Genomic DNA, 22546 nt, shown 5'->3' with positions numbered 1-22546 from the left:
TTATTATTCATAATCCGATAATTATTGTTAATATTCCTATGCCGTAGAAAAATCGATTATGCTACGCAAAGTTACGAAAGAAAAAATTAAAAGCATATTCCAGGTGATGAATGTAAATGTAATCGAAAAAAAAAAAAAAAAAAAAGAAAGGAAAAGGAAAAGAAAAATAGAAGAAAAAGAGACACTCACCGAAGCATCCTCTCATGACGATCCCTCTCGAGAAGTTCCTCAGGAGTTGGTTGAGCAGGTCCAAGAAGAGCATGGGACAATGGAGGATATCTCGGTGGCCTCCAGAGCATTTCCGTAGCGACTGCAGGATGATGGTGTCCAGGTGGCGTCGGATTTTGATAAGCGACAGGTGGCGCCGTCGCAGCAGCAGCAGCGGCCGCAGCCGCTGCTGCGGCTGCTGAACCACTGGTACCGGCATTTGGGGGAGCCTGAGGATGGGCCATCAGTAGAGAGGTGTGTTGTACGCTCTGAACGTGCCAGACTCTAGCCGGTGTAGCCGCCGCGTTAGGCGTCGAAGAGCTCGTTGTCTCTTCGACGCTAAGCGCTGAACTCCTGCTCCCGCTCCTCTCGTCACCTGAGCCAGCGCTCCTCAGGGAACTTACCCCGCTGTCGGAGCCGCTGTCCCCATATGCTGCACCGGCAGCACCACTTGCTCCCGCACCACCACCACCACCACCACCACCAACAGCAGCAACACCACCACTACCACCGACGACACCGACTGCACCCCTAACGCCGATCGCACCACCGAGGACGCCAGTTCCATGTATACCGGCCCCGGTCTCCACCTCCATGAGGCCGGACTCATCGCCGCCTCTATTTCCGTGAGACTGTTGTTGCACCTCGAGTAAGCTCACTGAGCTTAAATGATGATGATGCTGGTGGAGTTGTTGCGGGCTGCTAGCTAACTGTTGCCGATGTTGGCTCGCAGCTGATTGCTGTTGTTGCTGTTGTTGTTGTTGTTGATGTTGGTGATGGAGATGATGATGGATTACCGGACTATCGGCCGAGTATCGTTGCTGATGATGATACGTCGGATGATGGTGATAAGACTGTTGTTGTTGCTGGTGAGTTACTTGTTGTTGCTGTTGTCCTTGCTGGTGTTGGAGGTGTTGCTGTTGTGGTTGCTGTTGTTGTTGCTGTTGATGCTGTTGCTGCTGATGGTGGTGATGGTGGTGGTGCTGCTGTTGCTGATGTTGAGCTTGCTGTTGTTGTTGTTGTTGTTGTTGCTGCTGCTGCTGCTGCTGCTGTTGGTGATGATGCTGTTGCTGTTGTTGCGTTTGCGGTTGCTGCTGTTGTTGTTGTTGTTGTTGTTGTTGTTGTTGCTGCTGGTGGTGGTGATGGTGATGATGATGGCCGGCGACCGACGGTGGAGGCTTGTTTAGTTTTTCGGCTAGAATGACAGGGCTCTCGTTGTGCCGACTACGTTCTTGCTCCCGTTGCTGTTCTAGGAGCAAATTGTTCTGCCTCCCAGCGCCGCCGCCACCGCTGCTAAGTGGACTCAGCCTCTCCAGCACGGAGCCTGAGTCCTGACTACTCGACTCCAGCAGCTCGACGACCGACCCGACGCTCGCACTACCCACGCTATCTTCCGTGCCTAGCTCGGCGTTGTTCGGCACGGTTCTTCGAGGGGATCGGTGCGCGCCACGATCCTCACCCTTGCCCTCCTCCTCCTCCTCCTCTTTCCTCTCGTTTTTGCGATCGTTTTTCCGTCTTTCCTCGCCGTCCTTCCTATCGGATTCCTCCTTGGCCTCCGCCTCCTCCTCCCCCTCCTCCTCCCCGTCCTCCTCCTCCCCCACCCCCTTCTCGAAACTCGCCACAGCCTTCGATCGTCGTGGAGACGTCGACCTGGACGATCTGGGCGACAACTTTAACGACCCACTCTCGACGACATCGACGATCTCCTCCTTCTTCTTCCTCTCGAGTTCCGAATCAACGAGAGAGCCATTCACGAGAACCGACTCAGCCGGAAACTTCTTCTCCCGATCTAACGTGTCGGGATTTTGCGGAGGCTTACCTCCAGGATCGAGTCTCTCAGGAGGTGGGGGCTCCGGTTCCTGATCTCGTTCTCTCGATTGACTCTCCTCGTCCTCTTCAGACTTGTCCAGCCGCCTTTTCGCACCGTCCCGATCCCCTCTTTTACCTTCCTCCTTAGTAGTATCCTCTAGGTCCAACTCACGATCCAACAAAGATTCCTCCAAGTTCTTCGACTTACGATCGGATCTTAGCTTTCGACCGACCGGACTTGTTTTGAGTCTCTTTGAAAGAGGATCGTTATGTTCACGTTTCTCCCGAGCTTCTTTCCCTTCCTCTTCCGTATGTTCAGTTACCCTCTCTTCCTCCTCTTCCTTCACCTGCTGCTGCTGCTGCTGCTGCTGCTGCTGCTGTTGCTGTTGCTGATGCTGTCGCTGCTCCTGGTGTTCCGCCGCTTCCTCGTCTTCCTCCTCTTCGTCCTCCTCGTCCTCTTCCTCTTCCGATTTACTTCCACCACCACTTCCTCCTAAACGTTCCTCCTCCTCCTCCTCCTCCTCCTCCTCTTCTTCCTCCTCTTCCTCCTCTTCTTTGCTACTTTCGGTGGATCTTAGAACGGTCCGCCGGCGATCGAGCTCCTCGGAATCCTTTTTAGTTTTCTGTACGCAAGGTCTTAATTTCCTTCGGACGGTTCTCTTCGTCACGCTCTCCAACAAATTACGTAGTGTAACGGCACGTTTACGTAATTTCGTGGCGGTAGCGCCACCACTGTTAGACTCCTCTAACGTTGAACGTGATATTCGATTACCACCGAATCTACCGGTCGACGGGCCCTTGTTCTCCCGATCCTCTTGTTGTCTGGTAGACGATAAAACCGGTTCGCTGTCCTTATCTGTTTTCTCGCGGCCTGCACCTTCGCTGATTCGTCTTCTACGATTATTGTTACGCGACGTACTCTTATCTGAAACAAAGAGAAATCGAAAAGGATAAACGATTAGGACTTAGCTTAGAGAGGCAGTGAATGTTTTCACTTTTTTTTCAATTTCTTTTTCTTTTTCTTTTTCTATAGACACTCGCTGTATCAAAAATATGAACGAAATCGTATAGATTGTATCCGGAAATTTCAATTTTATTACTTCGTAATACGATTAAAACTTTTCCACGGCAAACGTAACGATAAGCATTAATTAACTGCTTCATCGGCGTTACAAGAAGCGTCATCATAAGAAACTATACTATATTACCGGTTGGTTATATTTTTAGAGATCATGCAACGAAAACAAATGTTTAACGAGACGCCGATGACGAAACGATACACGTAATCTAACATAATTTTTTCCTTCTTATGAAATACCAGGCTGTCTATCTATCTATCTACCTATCTCTCTCTTTCTCTCTCTCTCTCTCTTTCTCTTTAAGGCACGCGAACAACGTGCCTCGTCATTTAACGTTGCGATCTCAGTGACCTCGATCGGAAGTAACGTTGCTAGCATGATTCAGGATTTAGTAGTAAGGATCAATGCACATATCAAGGGGAGAGATCAACACTGGTATATGCATCAGAGTTTCCGGTCCTCGTTGCATTTAGAATCGAAGGGCGATAGAGATAGACAGAGAGATATAGATATAGACAGATAGATAGATAGACAGAGAGAGAGAGAGGGATAGAGAGAGAGAGAGAGAGAGAGAGAGAAAGAGAGAGACAGAGAGAAAGAGAGTTCAAGGGGTCTACGACTAACCCAGTAGATACATGACTGTAGCATGGGAACGATTTACAACCATACACGCCATACACGCATTCTGGACAGTCGTGGAAAGGCACAGAGAGAGAGAGAGAGAGAGAGAGAAGTAAGTGAGGGCGGGGCAAGCAGGTAGAGAGACGAAGAGAGAAGGAAATAGGGAGACAGAGGAGAGGGATTTATTGCTCAGGATTTACTGTTATTACCCGGAGGGGGAGAAGCACTTCAACGGGCAACGCCGTTGAATACGTGGGGTGCGTTTATCCGATGAGGATACACGAGGAGCATTTGCGCCTGCGTTTGTGTCTATGTATACGTATATTTGTATGTGTGCTTGTGCGTATGCGTATGCATGTAGCGGAATGCATTTGTGCAGGCTTTCGACGTACGACGTACAACGACTACGACGACGAGGAGGACGACGAGGACGATGAACGTCCACATGCGACTGCGCTTACAACATTGGTGCTATCCGCAACGACCATCCAACAGTTTCCTAGGATATGTGTGCTTTGTCGTCCTGTTCTGATCTCTCTCTCTCTCTCCCTCCCCCCGTCCTCGTTCGCTCGTTCACTCTAACACATACATATATGGAGAAACAAACACAGGAGCATTTCTACTATCTTCTTCTCTCCTCGACCCGTTTCGCATGCGTAACATCCTATCTAATTGAACGGCGCCATTGCAGTTCATTCCGCATTCTTACACGAATGCCTCGGCTATCGTTTGTACCTTCCATTTGACCTGATCGAATGTGAAATGTTGTTTCGTCAAAATAGACTATGATGATAGTTTTTTTTTTTTATTTTCTCTTTGTTCTCTTTCTTTCCCTTTTTTTTTTTTTTCTTTTTTGCGTTCGCCGATAATAGATCAGAATAAAGAATTGTTCACGGTTGACCATTTTATTTCTATTTAACTATGTAGGTATGTATGTGTGTGTGTGTGCGTGTGTAGATGCATTTTGAATTTTTATCCAATTAAATTTCTATGTACTATCAATTGCTATTATAGAAATATAGTATAATTGAATAACTTGGTGATCTTTTAGCTAAAAATCGATGATTAAGGGTCGTAACTCCCTGTAATCTAACTTTTGCTGTGTGGCTATATACCTTTCAAAAAAATATTATATAATATGCATTATAAAATATATAATGCATATGACATGAAGATACTTGTATGTATATAGATCATTTATATATGTATATATATATGAAATTTTATTTTCTTGCTAACGCTACTATATAAATGAACAATCAGAGAATCGCAATCCAATTAAACGTTTGATTAAAACCAGGAACGTACTAGGAAACCAAAGTTACCTGGTTGATAAAGTTTTCGTAACGCCTATATGTTCGGCAACGCAACGCGTCCATCACCACCACTACCAGCAAGTCATGGTGGTTTATACGAGCGGAAATGGTTTATGCGACGGGACCATGGTGCTTTGGCAATTAGGGTAATTAATTAAGTGCATTCGGTGGGAAGAAGATGAGCGAACGCGTTCGTGTTCGCGATCACCCTCGTTCGCTCGCTCGCTCTTGCGCGCATGAGCGCGAGCAAGTTCAACATCGTGTCGTTTATCGAATCTATTGCCGCTGAGATGGTTTGAGAGTCACGTATAAACGCGCAGCGAGGCAAACTCGATCAAACTATCGATCGTAGTTTCCGAAATGTTTCCCGTTTACCTTACGAGTTCCCTTTAAATCGGTCACCCTCTAACCCTTCCAACCTCTATTATCATCCCTCTCTCTCTCTCTGTTTCTCTTTCACACTCTCCTTACTCGATCACCGAGAATAGGAAATTTCTTCGGAATGGCGATAATTAACCCCTCCGTAACGTCATATTACTTAGAAGTTATAGGTACTCTCATAATCTGTATTTTTGAATATTCCTTATTTTATTTATTGATTAAAGTAAAATTATGTAATGTGAAATTTGATATAAATTGTACTATTAAAAAAAAAAAGACTTACAGTAGAGCAGTGTACTATCTCTTTCTCGGATAATAATTAGGTTATAAAATATCATTAAAGGAAATATATTCGGTTAAATGGTATTCTTCATTGGATTAGCTTATGGTAGTGTTGGTGATACGATAACGAGAATCTAAACTCGGCGAGTGAATGAACGACGAGTTGGCTAACGCAAAAGACACTGTTCATGGACGCACGAAAAGCGGTGTCTCATTTGGCGTGGCGTCTCGTCTTCCATGCTTATTTTAGAGCCGTTCTATTTCTGCTCGATGGCCTCTCTCTCTCTCTCTCTCTCTCTCTCTCTCTCTCTCTCTCTCGCATCTCCTTTTATTTTCTTTTTCTTCGAAAACGAAAGCGATCTCTCGCAGAGTCGTCGCCAATGTCTCCCACGTTCACAGCTCCGTTTCGTTGATGATAAGGCTTCCCCCTACACCTCCCACTCTTCTTTCCTTCTCTTTCGAAAAGACGTCCGAAAAAAAATATGAAAGGGACGGAGAAAACAGGAGAGAAGAGAAGAGGAAGGAAGAAATAAATAAAAATAAAAATAAAGATAAAGATAAGAATAAAGACGAAAAAGATAAAAAGAAAAGAAATAAAATAAAATAAAAATTGAGAAGACCGAACCGTCGTGTGGTTAGAGAAGAAGTCGGTTAGTTTGACGTGCACGAGTTAAGAAAAATGGCGAATTACTCGAACGAATTCGGGACGAGGTTGAACCATTCTCGGCGAGGGTGGTTGAAATAAAAGTTTTGGACACCGGCCAGATTTCTCTTTCTCTCTCTTTCTCTCTTTGCCTTACCAACCTCCCTCCTCAATCCCTCAAGCCCAGCCCTCAATCCTTTTTTTCTCTACGGACTCGTTTTCTTCTTCTTTTCCCCTTTTCTTCTATTTTCTTCCTCTCTTCGACAGCACCAGCAACAGCATTAGCAGCACCAGCACCAGCACCAGCACCAGCACCAGCACCAGCAGCAGCACCAGCAGCAGCAGCAGCAGTACCAGCAATGGCAGGCCTCATGCCAAGAGTAGCTTCATGGAATAGGCGCACAGGATCCCTAATTTACTCGTAAAACGACTATATCGTCGATTTTGACGGAAGTTTGATCGCGCTGACGAGGCTTCCCCACCGTCCCCTCCATCTCTTCCTTTCTGCCTTACCCAAAGAGAACGTCTTTGGCAGACGATCGGATTAAATTTGGCATGGCGCTTCAACGTACTTAACCAACAAGGGAATATTTCAATTTGATTTTCGACGAATTTGGAATGGTTTATTCGAAAAGCTGTCACTTTAATGTACGTATACGTATATACGTGTATGTATTCTCATTTTTCTTTTCCGTCCGTCTAAATTCAGAATTCGATGCTAATCGCTAGAGAATGGAACAGGTGTAGAATGCACCACAGGACTCTCTAAATTTCGGGACTAGTCAAATATTATTATCGAAATTTGAAAAAAAGAAAAAAAAAAAAAAAAAGAAAGAAATAGAAAACGTTCTTCAAAATTTGCGGCATGGGAAAGATTGAGGGGAATCTGGGAGAGAGACGAGCGTCTCTTCTATAAAAGGGAAGAACGCGGAATATGAAACGAAGAAGAGAAAAAGTCCTTGCTTCAGTTTGAGCAACATCGTAAAGATACAATAGAAGGCGTGCGCAGCTGTGCAGAGATGTCTTTGAGAACAGGCCACCGTGGCTGACGGAGATCGTCTTTTTCTCTCTCTCTCTCTCTCTCTTCATCATTCCATCTCTCTCACTCTCTCTTCGCTCTCTCAACTCCCGCCTCGAAGATGTTACGAGGTCGGTTGAGAAGGGACGAGAAAAAAAGAAAGAAGAAGAAATGGGGCGGGCGGGGGAGGAGGGGAAAAAAAAGAGAAAGAAAGAAAAAAGAAACAGAGAGAAACAGTAGATCCCGTATGGTCGACACGTGACGAATTCCTTCGTTGCTATATAAGATCTAATTTCTTACATTTTATCTCTTCTCTTTCACTCTTTAGCGGTATTTCGAAGTAAAACAAAAAACAAAACAAAACAAAACAAAAAAAGGAAGAGAAAGAGAATAAGAAAAAAAAGAAAAAAGAAAGAATGGCTTGCACGAAATGTGGCCAATGAAGACCCATGTGACGACGACGCATCGTCATCATTCGTCCTTGTCTTCATCGTTGACGTTATGTTATCACGATCAGTTGGTCGGACGTCGGCGACGGATGACGACGAGGAGGATGAGGAAGAATAGGAGGAGGTCGGGTTAACGCTTTAAATTGCGATAAAAATTCCTATTACGAGAACATAAACGAGAATGCGTTGTTGCGAGGATGAAAAGGTGTTGTAGGTGACGAAGGGAGACGTATGAAGGGAGCCATACGAAGAAGAAAAAGGATAGAGGTTGGATGGGGAGTAGAGTAAAAGGGGAGGAGGGGATCGAGAAGGGAAGCGTAATAACCGACAGAAAAGGGACGGTACTGGTGTAAAAGCGGCTTCTCGACTAGCTGGCATTCAGGCTTTATCGGTCGTAAACACGCGAGTAATTATCGTGGCCGGCCATCTTGTTCTCCGCAGGCAGGCACGTCACATCCGGTCACTGACCATTCAATCGTTGCGATCCAGACTGCGGACGACTACGGCTACGGCTAATAAATAATTCAGAAACAATGGATCGACACCACCACCTCCATAAACGTGTCCTCCTATCTTTTCCCCTTTCTTTGTTAAACGTGTAACTCGAGAAAGAGAAAGAGAGAGAGAGAGAGAGAGAGAGAGAGAGAGAGAGAGAGAGAGAGAGAGAGAGTGAGAGAGGAGTGTTCGCAAGCGACAGACAAAACGAAAGCCGTTAACCCCCCTTAACCCGCGGATTACTGAATGAAGAACGTGATTTAATGGACACCATATTTAACCACTTTATACGTAGGCTCCCTCCCTCCTCGCCACCAGGTCGCCCACCCAATTCCCCCTCTCTCCTTTAACTGTTGACGGGTTCAAGGTTTTCTATACCGATATTCCATTTTCGCAAAGCGACATACAAAACGCTTCGATCGTGTGCTATGTAGAAAGTGAAAGTGGAAAAGAGATGTGCCATCATATCGAATATGTCGAATAATGTAGAGAACTTGTCCTACGTTCGGGTATTATTGTAAAATCAAATTTTGACAATAAGCTTATACTCGACTTTGATGGATTTAATCCGAGCATTGTCAATTATGTATGCATGCATATATAAGTGTGTGGGTGTGTGTGAGAATGTATATGTGTAAATATGTGTTTCATTGTGAAAAATAAAAAGGTTCGATATAGGTTCTCGTTTATCTCGTTTAAGTATAACGCACTGGAAATTTCTTGCTCGTATTTTTCGTATTAAAAAAATAAAAGAAAAAAAGAAAGAGAGAAAAAAAAAGAAAAAATAAAACAGAAGAAAAAGAAAGACGAGAGAACGAACTGGCACGAAATATTTTTGAGTTAAGTATATAAATACGTACGTACGCAAATGTATATATATATACGTATATATATATATATATATATGTATATATGGTACAATGACCCTCCATCATTATTTTTCTCTCTTTATCTACGAACATTCGTTCAATTTTAAATGTTAACTCCACTTTTTTATTCTTTTATATATATATATATAAATCTCCTATTATATTAACAAAAACTTGGATCGAAGTTTCCATTGTTACAGAAAACAAAAAAAAAAAAAAAAAAAAAAAAAAAAAAAAAAAAAAAATAATAAATTGATAGATATCGATCTGTATTTCTCTTGTTGAACACGACCTTGGAACAAACAATTTCTCTCTCTTTCTCTTACGCGCGCATACAAGTGCAGTTATTGATACTTTTTTCTCTCTTTATTATCGTATCTTTTCGATTAAGCCAGTTATATTCGAACAATAAAATATAAGAAAGTAGTACCTTGAGAGAGGATAACAACAACAACAACAACAACAACAAAAATAATAATAATAATAATTGTATCTACGTATAGCGAACGAAGCGTAAACGTAACGGGACGATTGCGAGTCCTGTTAAGCTTAGCTTTCCCGGCATCGTATAAAAGATGACGTGGATTGAGAGGAATAAAAGAGGGGAAAGAAAGAAACAGATAGAGATAGAGATAGAGAAAGAGAGAAAGAGAGAGAGAGAGAGAGAGAAAGAGAGAAAGAGAGAGAGAGAGAGAGAGAGAGAGAGAGAGAGAGTGTAAAGAACGGCTTGGTAAAGTGTCAGGAAACGGTCACGTGCCTCGATCCACTGGCTCGAAGTTGCTTCGTCCCATTACATTTTATTGTGTTGCGCCAGTGACGTCACGATCAATTGACCCTCGCGGTGGCAAACGCTTATGAACGTTACTAGTAGGAGTTTCAAAGAGATAGAAAGAGATAGAGAGAGAGAGAGAGAAACAGATAAATAGAGATAGATAGATAGATAGAGAGAGAAAGAGAAAGAGAACGTTATTCTTGGCTTGGAGAAGGAAAGAAACAACGTGGGAGCCAAAGACGAAAGAGGATAGAAACTCGTGAAGCACTTTAATGTCGCGTCCCGACGCCGGAAGGTCTCCTTTGTTTTTTCTGGACCAGCGCCGGCCCGGCGTGACTCTCGAATAAGAGATGAGGGAGAGAGAGAGAGAGAGAGAGAGAAAGAGAGAGAAAGATGAGTCGGTCGTCTTCTTTCGAAAGTCTTCTTGCTGTCTCACGATGAGAGGTCACGAACTCTATCCTCTCTCTCTCTCTCTCTCTCTTTTTTTCTCTTTCTATCTGCGTGTATGCATATGTGTTTTTCTTTCTTTCTCATGGAATTTTATTCCTATTTCTTAAGTCAATGATACATGTATACATGAGATCGATCATGCGTAAATGATTGAAAGTACGGAAGTTAGACAATTTACTGGGTGGGGAGGAGAAAGGGGAAGGGGCTAATATTAGATATCTATTAATATTACAATTCTAATATTACTGCAGATCTTTCTTTCTTTCTTTCTTCTTCTTTTTTTTTTTTTTTTTTTTTTTTTTTTTTTTTTTTTTTTTTTGCGTTGGAAAATACAAAAAAGAAACAAAAGATATTTTTATTACTACTTCAAGGTCTGACGTCATTTTACTTTTACTTTGTCAAACAGTAAGTTATTAATAAGTATAAAATAATAAATATAAATAAATAATTATTATCATAATAATAATAATAATGATAATAATAATAAAAGTAATAAAAATATTTTATTACTTTTGATTATTGTCAGAACGATTATCATTGATATTTAAAACGTGCAAAATCTTTCCTTTTCTTACTTTTCTTTCTCAGATTTCTAAAGATTATAATTTTCGTAATATTTTATAAAAAGGAACCTATCGTGCAAAAGGAAGATTTACGAGGTAACCGCTTAGAAAAAATAGTTTCGATCGTTCTATTTATTTCGAATCATATATCGTCATATGATTATGACATTGAAGACATGGGTGGTATCCATGCGATTGTAGTTGCAAAAATATCGAATGAACTAAGGATATTATCTAGCACTATTGTTGAAAGAGTAAACTATCATTGGAATCGATCATGTCCGGAAGCGAAGGTGTACGAAGGGCGAGTTCCGTGACTCTCCTCGAAGCCGGTGAGTCATTGTGCTTTCATCTAGGTGGGCCGTCGACGCATAGCGGATAGCCGTACTCGGCAAGCTAGTCATGCCTCTCTTCAAGAAAGAGAGAGAGAGAGAGAGAGAGAGAGAGGCAGCAAAAGAAAGAAAAGAAAAAGAAAAAAGAATAAAAAGAGAGTGAGAAAGAGAGAGAGAGAGACAGAGACATGTGCATGTACGTGCTTAGCATCTCGTTTAGATTTTCTCTCTCTCTCTTTCTAACCACCCCATATACGCATCCTCGGTAGATTGTTATATACATATATAAGAAGAGAAGGAGATGTATAGAAGAGAAAAAGGACGACGAAGAAAAAGAAAAGATATACCTACAAAATCGAGAGCCTTCTCGTCCAGTGACCTGGCGGTCAACCCCATTGTCATTGGTCACATTCCTGACAACGTTTAATTTCAAAGTTCTTTTCATTTTTTTTTTTTTTTTTTCTTTTAAATTACCTTTCAGATATATAGTACGATACAAGTAATGCAAATTCTTTGTCCCTATGTTAATACAACGAATTAAAAAAATTAATATAATTAATTCTATATGACAATCGTTCGTTACTATTAAATTCTTTTAATTGAATAAAATAAAAAAATTAATATAATCTCAATTATTAATGTCTGTTTATATACGATATTTTACAAACACACACACACACACACACATAACTATTTACAAAATTGAGATACTTCGTTCAGTGACCTGAACGTCAAACCTCAAGCAAAACCTCAAAGTTCTACCACAAAATGTTATTATCCAAATATGATTATAACATTAATAAAAATTATCTTCGACCACGTTATCGAATAAATTTCAAAAATTATTACGATTTTAATTATCCAATTATCCAATTCGAGTTGCCATGCGCATATTCTCAACTACGAACGAAGATTATGTATTTAACAAACGTTTAGCTATTATTTCGTCAGTTTCCTCTTTCGAATATAACGTTCACCTAGAAACGTGTCTGGAATAAGCGGAAGAGTGGATGACTAGTAAAAGCGAAGAGTTAAAGACAAGCAGACAGGCAGGCAGGAAGGAAGAAAGAAATAAAGAAAGAAAGGAAGGAAGGAAGGAAGGAAGGAAGGAGAAAAGGAATTCAAAAAGAGAGAGAGAGAGAGAAAAGGTAAAAAGGGCCGATGATCCCGTCGAGTGGGTCAGGAGATGGCGCACCCTCAAGGTGCAACGTATACATACAACGATATCCACCCACGCATTCCACAGGAAACAGCAGTAGAGACACACTCGAGTAGACGCATACCATCAGACGAAACAAACTTTGAGAATGCTTTCTCTTCCTCTCTGCTGCTTTTATCTCCTTCCATCGAACTGTCTCTCTCTCTCTCTCTCTCTCTCTCTCTCTGTATAGTGCAAAGATAGAAAGAGAAAGAGATAGGAGGGTGGGTTCCCCAGTGAGTTTATATCACGACGGGACTATCAAACAGGGGCGGATACATCGAGTCTCCGTTTCTCCTCCTCTCCCCCCATAATTCTCGTCCCAGTCGCCGTGGGTGTATTCTCTCGGTTAAGGGGATTTCACACACAAACATATACACAGAGAGAAAGAGAGAGATAGGAGAGTCGGGCGATCTGTGCTTCGGATATGCAGCTTCGAGAGTATTGTACAAGAGCGAAATGGTTGTATGAGAAGCAAGTAGAAAGAAAGAGAGAGAAAGAGAGAGAGAGAGAGAGGTCGACAGCCCTGTTCTGGCTCTCTCTTCTCTTCTCTTACCAATCCTCTTCCATATCCCTCTTTCTCTCTTAGGAAGATAAGAGGGAGTAGCAGAACGAACGACGAGAGGACGACGTGGCAAACGTAGGGAACCAGCTCAACCGGTTTGACGGACCTCGACTAGTTTCATTAAACCCCAGTTGTAACCTCCTCCTCTTCCTCCTACTTCTCCAACAGCTCCTCCTCAACCTCCACAACCACCTCCACAACCACCTTCTCCACCATCTCCCTTCTATCCCACTCACTCGCTCGCTGTTTCCTTCCTTCTTCTACTTGGGCAACTCTCTCACTGCAATCCTGTACACGCACGAGTGCGGCTTAAAGGCAACAACCGTGGTTCGTATCTCGTTTCTCCGACGGACGAAGAACTGCAGTGTTGAAGGGAGAAGGAGAAACCTGTGCTTCTCTCTTTCGCCTGATAATATGGAATATATAAAGAATAGAGAGAGAGAGAGAGAGAGAGAGAGAGAGAGAGAGAGAGAGAGAGAGAGAGAGAGAACGAGAGGCAAGGTGCAAAAGGAAAGTCCCGGATAATTGCCGTGGTCCCGTAATGTTTATATATACTTATAAAAGCGCGTATATATGTATATACACACATACACGCATATACATATATATATATAAAATGAGTATATATATATATATATATATAGTAGATGTTCCTCGCGGCTCCGCCATTCCACGTGTCTCAGGGTCGAGACTATGCATTTCCCTGTACGTGACGTAACAAAACACAAACATACTGACGTATTATACGTCGTTGATATAACAATCTTTCTCTCTTTTTTTATAATATCTCTTTACTATTTTTTCTATTTTTCTGTTCTTTCTCCTTCAATCTTTATACTCAATCTTCAACCTCTTTCCATCTACCTCTTACTCTTTACCTCTCTCTTTCTCTCTCTCTCTCTCTCTCTCTTCATTTCTTTTCATCTCGGAGAAAGAAAAGAAGGATAGATTTTTGCATTTGAGATTCCTTTAATGAATTTCGCATGGAATTTCTCCTCACGCTCGTACGAGTGGGACTCGAAAGGGTGCGTTTGTTCGACGTTAGAGAAAAAGAGAAAGAGAGATGACTCGAGGGAGAGGTTAAAAAAAAAGAAGAGTGAGAGAGTGAGAGAGAGAGAGAGAGAGAGAGAAGGCCGCTTAGACGGGCGACTCTGCAAAGCGTGGGACTGCAAACCGCCGGATCAATACACCGAGTCGAGTAATTGAGGTATAACGTTCGTGGGCAGCAGCGCCATGCGAGAGTGCGCTTGAAGGAACAGATTCTCTCTCTCTCTCTCTCACACGCATACACAGACACACGCTCTTTTCTCTCTCTCTCTCTCTCTCTCTTGTTGAATGCAACGACCGATGAGATGAACACGCCGGCAAAGTCTACGTCGATTCTACGAACTCTCAGCAACATTTTCTTGAGTCTCGAAAGACCGAGAATAGAGTCCGAGAAATAACGAAGGAGTGGCATTGTTCTGATCGAAAGGGAAAGGTTCGTTGATCACGATGATCGTCATCATCATCGTCATCACCGTCAGCATCATCATCGTTATAATAATGGTCAATCATGATGATTTTGCTCATTCGAAAGGAAATATGGAGTGCACGTCATTTAAAGGATCATCGAGCGAGTTCTATGGAATTGCGTTTCTAAACTAGTTCCAATGGAAACCTCAATTTCTATCGAGCGTACTGTAACCCAGATTCTCTCTTGAGCTTCGCGTGACCGTACACGTAAACTTGTAGAACGCACACACAGAGAGACGTATATAGGTGGATACGTACGTACGTATTATATATATACATACATACATACATACATACATATATAAATACAGAGAGAAAATGATAACTTATATTTTAGAATTGATTAAGTTTCGTTCTTAAGAGTTTTATTATACAATAATAATAATTTCATAGTATTTCGAAATTTAACTGAAAGATATTAATTCTCATAATAGATCTATCAATTATTAAGAAATATTGATGTTTGGTTTTATAGTTTTTTCTTTTTTTTCTTTTTCTTTTTGTGCACACACAAACGCACACACTAGAATATAATAGTTCGATAGTTTTACTGTTAAGAAAGAATTCAACGAAGATGGGAAATACTGGACTTGGTTCTTAGTTTCGAGTTGACGTATAAATAGGATAACCGGTGGATGTTCCAAAGAAAGAGAGAGAGAGGGAGAGAGAGAGAGAGAGAGAGAGATACACCCAAGACGACGGGAGATCTTGGCAAGCAGCCAGACGAAGCGAGATAAATAATTTATCACCATCGTGTAAACTCGAAGAACCCGGCCAGCTGGTTTCGTCCACGTTTGCTTTAACCACTCTTGCTAGTAGCCATTGTCGGAAATCTTTTTTCTTTTTTTTCTTTTTATCGTTTCCTCGATCATTTCCACACATACATTCTTGTATCGATTGATAATATCAATGTTAAATTCATCAAATTTTTGGACACGCATATCCATGTGTGCTGTGAGGATGAATAATCTTGATTTAATCATCATGATTTCACGAGAAAGATAAAAAAAAAGAGAGCTAGACAGAGAGCGAGAGAGAGAGAGAGAGAGAGAGAGAGAGAGAGAGAGAGAGAGAGAGGGGGGGGGGGGGAAAACAAAAAATCAGTTGCGTTAGGCAGGATTCATTTTACAGCTTACTATGTCCGACGTCGACACGATTCTCTTTCCCTACTATCATTTATCAACTTTCGTTCCTGATAAAGCAAAATGTCGGTTTCTTTTTTTTTTCTTTTCTCTTCTTTTTTTATCGGACTCCACTGGACGGTTGCTTCCTGGACGGTTACTGAAAGTAGCTAAGGTTTGCATCTTTTTTCACTGACTCCGAGGAACGTGGGCGGTAAATGGTAATGGTGGTGACGGTGGAGGAAGAGAGGAAATGGTTGAGTTAGAAACGATGATGCACGGAAGATATACTGTTACACTTTGCACCAGCATCATCGGCGAAATTCGATAAGGTTGAGCAGTCTCAAGTTATTTCAAGGCTGTGAGAGAGAGAGAGAGAGAGAGAGAGAAAGACTACGATGCCTTCGACTGAACCATTCCAAAATGTAAATCCTATTGTACATAGGTCCTCTATCGCTATATCTATATCTATCTCCTATCTCTCTCCATCACTCTCTTTTACTTTCGATAAAAGATCGTTAAAGTGACTTACGAGACGTTTGCCGGACATCCGTCTCGTTCGAAAGTTTGCTCGGTGAATCATTCTGAATAATTTTCTTACCTGTGAACAGAGAAAAAAAAACCATGCATTAGATTAAATCCATAACATTATTTCTATAGACTAAAATCATAACATTATTACAAAGTTACAATAATAATAATAATAATATGTAAATTTGTATTTTAGATTATAATCAATTTCGATTGACTTTCATCTTGATACAGAGGAAAAAATATTATAAATAATTCGATATCGATCGATCAGATTTCTTTTGTGGAATATGGTGAAAATGTGTCTTTCTCTATGTGTGTGTATGTGTGTGTGTGTGTGTGTACATATGTGATATAGCATGACCGAAGAAGATCGAGTCTTCCTTTGGAGAGTTTCTTTTCACAAACTATTCTTCTTCTTATTTTTCTATTTCTTTTTTTACTTGCTTTGATCTTGCTCACACTCTCGAACGGAAGAGAACGATAAATGCGATGATGATCGCTCGACTCGAATCGCGAGAAAGTGCGAAAGCATACCTTTACCTTATGCACCGTTACACGCGAGAATCGTTTCGCTCCCACGAGATTCGAGATTATTAGAGAGAAGTTAACCTCGCTTTCGCGAATTGCAAATTTTATTCGTGTTGTTTCTAGAGACTATCGTTGGGATTTTATTCTTTTATAAATCTTTTTCCTTTTTTCTTTATTTGAAAAATTCGACCCCGATCATCGTCTCATCATTGAACAATTGAAATTCCTACGTGACATCATAAATTTCATGATTTTTATAATTTATAATTTGTTGCTTGACAGAGAGATTAAAAAATGCATGATTAAAAATACATAAAAAAAATCGCATCATTGTTGACAACATTTTCTTGCAAACATAACAAGCTTACATATGTATCGATACACAAACTCTTGTACGTTCAACTCGTATCTAATGGATAGATAGATGGATAGATGGATAGATAGACAGATAGATAAATGAGGTACATAGTCACACACTCGCGGCCGCACATACACGCTGCTAACACAAAACTAGTGCTTGCATATAGACGATTCAAAGCCTACGCATTCGTATAGAGAATCTAACACATATCAGTTATCCGTATCTCTCTCTCTCTCTCTCTCTCTCTCTCTCTCTCTCTCTCTCTCTCTCTCTCTCTCTCCTCTCTCTTTCGCTCTCACTCTCTTTCCATTTACCGTCACCGTCCGTGTGCCCATATAGATACATACAAGCGTACAATTCCGAGTAGCCTGTCTGGCATCTTCGTATATAGTATCGTGGCGTGGGCTCGCGGCTGGCATGCATTATTCAAGAAGTAGTCACAAGCTAGGCCGCCGCAGTTCTCTCCTACCCTTCCCTTCCTCCCTCTCTCTCTCTCTCTCTCATTATACCTATCTATCCGTCTCTCTTTCTCTCTCTCCTGAGGTCCCCTACTCCGAATACTGGTGCGTACACGCCCACGAACGCATACAAAGATAGACAGAGATAGAGGAAGGATAGAAGGAAGGATGGTAGAGGGGTAATGGGATAGATAGATAGATAGATAGATAGATAGATACAGAGAGAGAGAGAGGGATGGAAGGAGGCAGAGAGAGAGTAGAGATAGAGAGCTCGACGTAGGTATAATGACTATGTGTGGACACGTTGAGAGAGTCGGTTACGACGAACGTATCCAACTTTGTAAACCGGTTGTGTTGCCTTCGAGAGAACCACCGAGACTCGGTGAGTGTGCCGAAGGCTTTCCTCTCTCTCTTTCTTTATTCTAACAGAGAGGGTCCTTCTTCTTCCCTCTTTCACTTACACGCTAAATCTCTTCTTTCCTAGTATGTACTTTCTCTCTATTTCTCTCTCTCTCTCTCTCTCTCTCTCTCTCTCTCTCTCTCTCTCTCTCTCTCTCTCTCTCTCTCTGTCATCATATGTTAGAGAAACGTGAGGGAAGAAAAAAGACAAAGGGAGAGAGAGGTAAAGATACTATTCACTGTAGGATCGGTCGACTTAATTACGCTAATGAGGACGTTCTGACCGAGTCTTCGTTATCGTGAATATACACAAAACGATTGTCACTGACCCCTTCCAGATAGTTTCATCCGTTTCCCTTTCCCATTCCTTCTCTCCTCTTCTCTCTAACTTTTATTTCATCAGCATCTGGTATTAAATGAAACAGGAAAAACTTATATGCACGTTGAAAAAAAAAAAAGAAAATAAAAAAATATATATATATATTTTTTATAAAATAGAAATAAATAATTCTTTGTTCTTATCTTTCCTTTCAATCCTACCTCCCGCCATCATTTATCAAGATTTCTCTCGTTAATATTATACTTCGAAACATAAATAATATATGTTCTTGTAAACTTGTGTTTTTGTTGCATTAACTTTCCCCGAAAAAAAAAAAAAAAAAAAAAAAAATAAATAAAAGGAAAAGAAGGTGGCTGCTTGATGGCCACTTTGCCCTACATTGTCGAGTAAAGTGGCCAATTGGAGACGTTCGATGTAAAAATAAAAAAATAAAAAAAAAAATAAAAAAAAAAAAACTGTTTTACGACGTACACAAATTACGCAAAATTTTTACGATGAATTTATTTTATCTCGTCGAGTAAATTCAACGATCAAAAGGGGAAAAAAAAAGAAGAAAAAAATTTCCACTAATAATTTTCTCTATAATAATGTACCTCGAAGATAAAGGAGTGTGACCGACCCGTTTCACGATGGTATTGTAATATAAAAAAGTCAACTCATTCACAAAGTTTGATCTGAGTAAGAACAAAGGGTATCAGATTTTCAGGAAGTTACGTAAGGGTGAAAGTTCGTGGATTGTCGTGTCGAAGAGGAAGGAAACTGTTCTTCTTCTGCCAGCAGCAAGTTCAATATCTCCCACTCCGGACCAAACGATTTCCCGTTTCACTCGTTCGCTTTAAAGTCGATTTGCAAAGGAGAGAAAAAGAAAAGAAAACGCAAAGAAAAGGAAAAAAAAAGAAAAAGAAAAATTATGGAGATGGTAATCCAAGAGAGTGAGAGAGAGTGAGAGAGAGAGAGAGAGAGAGAGAGAGGGAGAAGAAAAAAGAAAAAGGGAAGTAGAAATGAGGATGGCGAAAACCGGTTTCTAAGAAGTCTATGGCGTGTCTAATCGCGACGCTACACGAGAGAACGTTACGCTTTGACTGCTTAGAACACGCGGTTGCGTGTTCTAAATTCGTACAACTCCTTTCTGATGCACCTTCTGCACGAGTTTAACATTTATTTATGATACGTATACACCACAGATACGTAAGTACGTACATAGAATAGATATGTAGACAGGTAAACTTACGATTTATAAGTCATGTTTTTAACACGTCGACGATTATCATAACATATTTATTTAGATCGTACGTTTTTATTTTTATTATTATTAGAAAAAATATTATTGTCGTTTTAACAAGGATATTATCAGAACATAAAGTATTTGCGATGTGATAACGTTTAAATAATAATTATTAAATAAGATTAAGAATATTTACCTATAATAATATAGAGGGGCTTGTCTCGTATCCATTTGGTTTTATGTTTATATACGTTTCGCATTTACAATACTCCTATTCCCTCATCCCTAGCCACGCCACGCCTTCTCTTTTAATACAACAAATACTTCCTCGTAAGAGTATGTCTCATTCGAAACCATTCATTTTTTTTTATTTCCACGTTATTATAGTAATGAGAAACGAAAGAAACTCGTTGCGATACGCGTAAGTACTTAAATACTTAGGTACTTAGCTACGTAGACGTGTACGTATGTACGTGAACTTAAACATTGGCAGACACAGTGAACGTTTAATACTGACGAAGGACCTCGGAGTTAAATTTTCTCTTGAACCCTCGAGAAAGTCTGGAGAAGATAGAAGGAATAACAATGACGAGCGAGCGAGCGAGGGCACAAGGAGGAAAAGGAATATCGTGGTAAATGTTTACGTTGCCTAATTAAATGAAGTCTCGTCCCCTTTCAGAAAGAGAGAAAGAGATAAATAGATAGAGAAAGAAAGAAAGAAAGACGGTAAATATTTTCGTTTCGATTAAAAGGGGAAAAGAAATTTTTTCGTATTATCTCGCCTATCCTTTCATTACAATTTTTCCAAGTACTCTCCGGTCAATTCTTTTCATTTCTTTTATTTTACTTTTTCAATCTTTCTTTTTTTCTTTTTTTTTTTTTTTTTTTTTTTTTTTTTTTTTTTTTTCTTAATCCTTCAATTTTTTTTAATTCTTGCAACTTTTTTCTTTATTCTTTTTCTTTTCTAATACGAAGAAATAATTGTAAGTATAATTCAAGCGAAGTCTCTATGTTCCTATATGTCATTTAAATGTCTGAACATCTAATAGCCTGACTGTCACGATGATAAAGAAACGGTTTATGCGCGTGTGTGTAAGCGTGTAGATTTGTTAACTGTTTGCACGATTGAGTAGTATAAAGAAAAAGAAAAGGAAAAAAAAAAAACAACAACAGGAAAAAGAAAAGAAAGAGAAAATTAATTTAAAATCGTCTAGCAAGTTCAAATATTTAGGTGAAAGGGAAACTCACAAGGAAGAAGTATGTTACAGGTATGTGTTCAATAATTTCTATCGTTCTTCGATCGTACCCCCTCTCCCACTCCTCTCTTTCTCTCTCTCTCTCTCGCTCGTTTGCCGCATATGTAAGTACGTACATATGTATGTATGTGGGATATACGCGTATGTACAAAAATAAGGCGCACGTGTCGATACTGGGGCATGCACGCGTTACATATTCATGCCATTATTAGCCGAGCATTCCGAGAGGTATTACGTAACCACGTTACGCTCCTTGGAAAGTCTATCGTAAAATACACATATATTATGGAAACTACATACGACTCCCTTGAAAGAGAGAGAGAGAGAGAGAGAGAGAGAGAGAGAGAGAGAGAGAGGGAGAGAAAGAGAGAAAAAAATTATATAAAATAAAAATAAAAGCAAAACGAAAATATCAAACTCGAAAAAAGAAATGTAGAAAAAAAGAACGGTATGATTGAAGGATTAAAAAAAAAAAAAAAAAGAAAAAAAGAAAAAAAGAAAAAAAGAAAAAGAAAAGAAATATGTAAACAAAATGGCGGCCGAAATTATTCGCCCATTATAATGGGCAACTGTTATAGTGATGATGGTGATATGGATGTGGATGATCATTATGATGATGATTATGGGAGTCGTCAATAAAACGAACAAGTTCGCTCGTCCTTGGAACTTTCGAGTTCAAGGCGTTTCACGAGCGCTCGACTGGCATACACCACTTTATATTGCGACGAACGTGTAAGAAAGAAAAAGAAAGAGAGGGAGAAAGAGAGAGATATAGAGATAACAGTAATTAAAGTTTCGATCTCGTTAAGAATTCCAGACGCGCATTTAAAGCGTCGAGTCTCGCACGTTCGGTTTTAAAAGAGCCAATGATTTCTTTACAACTCCCTGAAAGGTAAGTCAAAGAAAAAAAAAAGATAAATAAATAGATAAGTGGAGTGAGAGAGAGAGAGAGAGAGAGAGAGAGAATTTGCTCTATTGACGTTCATAGATTTTAACGAACAACCTAACAAGTGTAATTTGTTATATATCTAACTCGTATGTCCATAACGTTAAATCTTGATAAACCGGTATATAACGAACTAGCGAAAGGAATTTTCAAAGAGCGAAGATTCCATATGGTGCAGGAAAAAAGGGTCGAGGAACTCTAAATGTGTGTGCGTGTACGTGTACGATGAGAGAGAGAGAGAGAGAGAGAGAGAGTTTCTATCCGTGGCACCGTGGCCCCATGACGATCGACTGAAATTGATCTCGATGGAGGCGCCACTCTAAATGGAGAGTAACGACCATACTGGACTCTCACAGTTACCTCCACCAGCAGCACCATCAGCACCTCTTTCTCTTTCTCCACCGCACCCCTATCCGACCAATACCTATACTACCCAGCTAGCCAAACGCCGCATAAGGATTCAGAGCAGACCGGCCCATAAATCGAGGATAACGACTGTCCGTAGTACGCGTTGTGAATACCGTCATTAAATGCCGGTGCGGAGGGCCAGCTAGCTCGTGTTCCGCAATTATTTCCTCGAAAAGAGCCTTCTCTCTCTCGGCACCTTCGAGACCTTTTCTATATACGTACGTACTTACGTACGAATGTATGTAAGAAAATATGAGAAAAGATGAAAAATAAGCGAACGATTATATATAATAAAAATTAATGGAATAAAGCATTATTAATCGATCGATATTCTATTTATTAGAATATTTCGAGATGAATATGAAATGTATTGTAAAGTATATACTATGTAATACTGTGTAATTAT

The 22546-nt window shown here is 40.5% G+C and overlaps 1 protein-coding gene across 11 annotated transcripts in view; it reads right to left on the bottom strand.

The window, feature by feature from the left end:
* LOC124957150 overlaps positions 1–22546 on the bottom strand; it is a 223821-nt gene that overhangs the window by 90721 nt on the left and 110554 nt on the right. For 8 of the 11 annotated variants that reach the window (XM_047513901.1, XM_047513907.1, XM_047513905.1 and 5 more), the window contains 2 exons: positions 16218–16286; positions 190–2941 (listed from right to left, as the gene is read on the bottom strand). In XM_047513901.1, the coding sequence (XP_047369857.1) occupies positions 190–2941; positions 16218–16286 (2821 nt within the window). Of the gene's footprint in view, positions 1–189; positions 2942–16217; positions 16287–19726; positions 19806–22546 lie in introns of those variants that run through there. The other 3 variants (XM_047513908.1, XM_047513911.1, XM_047513912.1) reach the window with 2 other exon arrangements.

This window comes from Vespa velutina, chromosome 24 (assembly GCF_912470025.1).
Source record: "Vespa velutina chromosome 24, iVesVel2.1, whole genome shotgun sequence".
Classification (NCBI taxonomy): Eukaryota; Metazoa; Arthropoda; class Insecta; order Hymenoptera; family Vespidae; genus Vespa; species Vespa velutina.
Note: the sequence above shows the minus strand (reverse complement) of the source record. Positions and strands in the feature narration are given on the sequence as shown.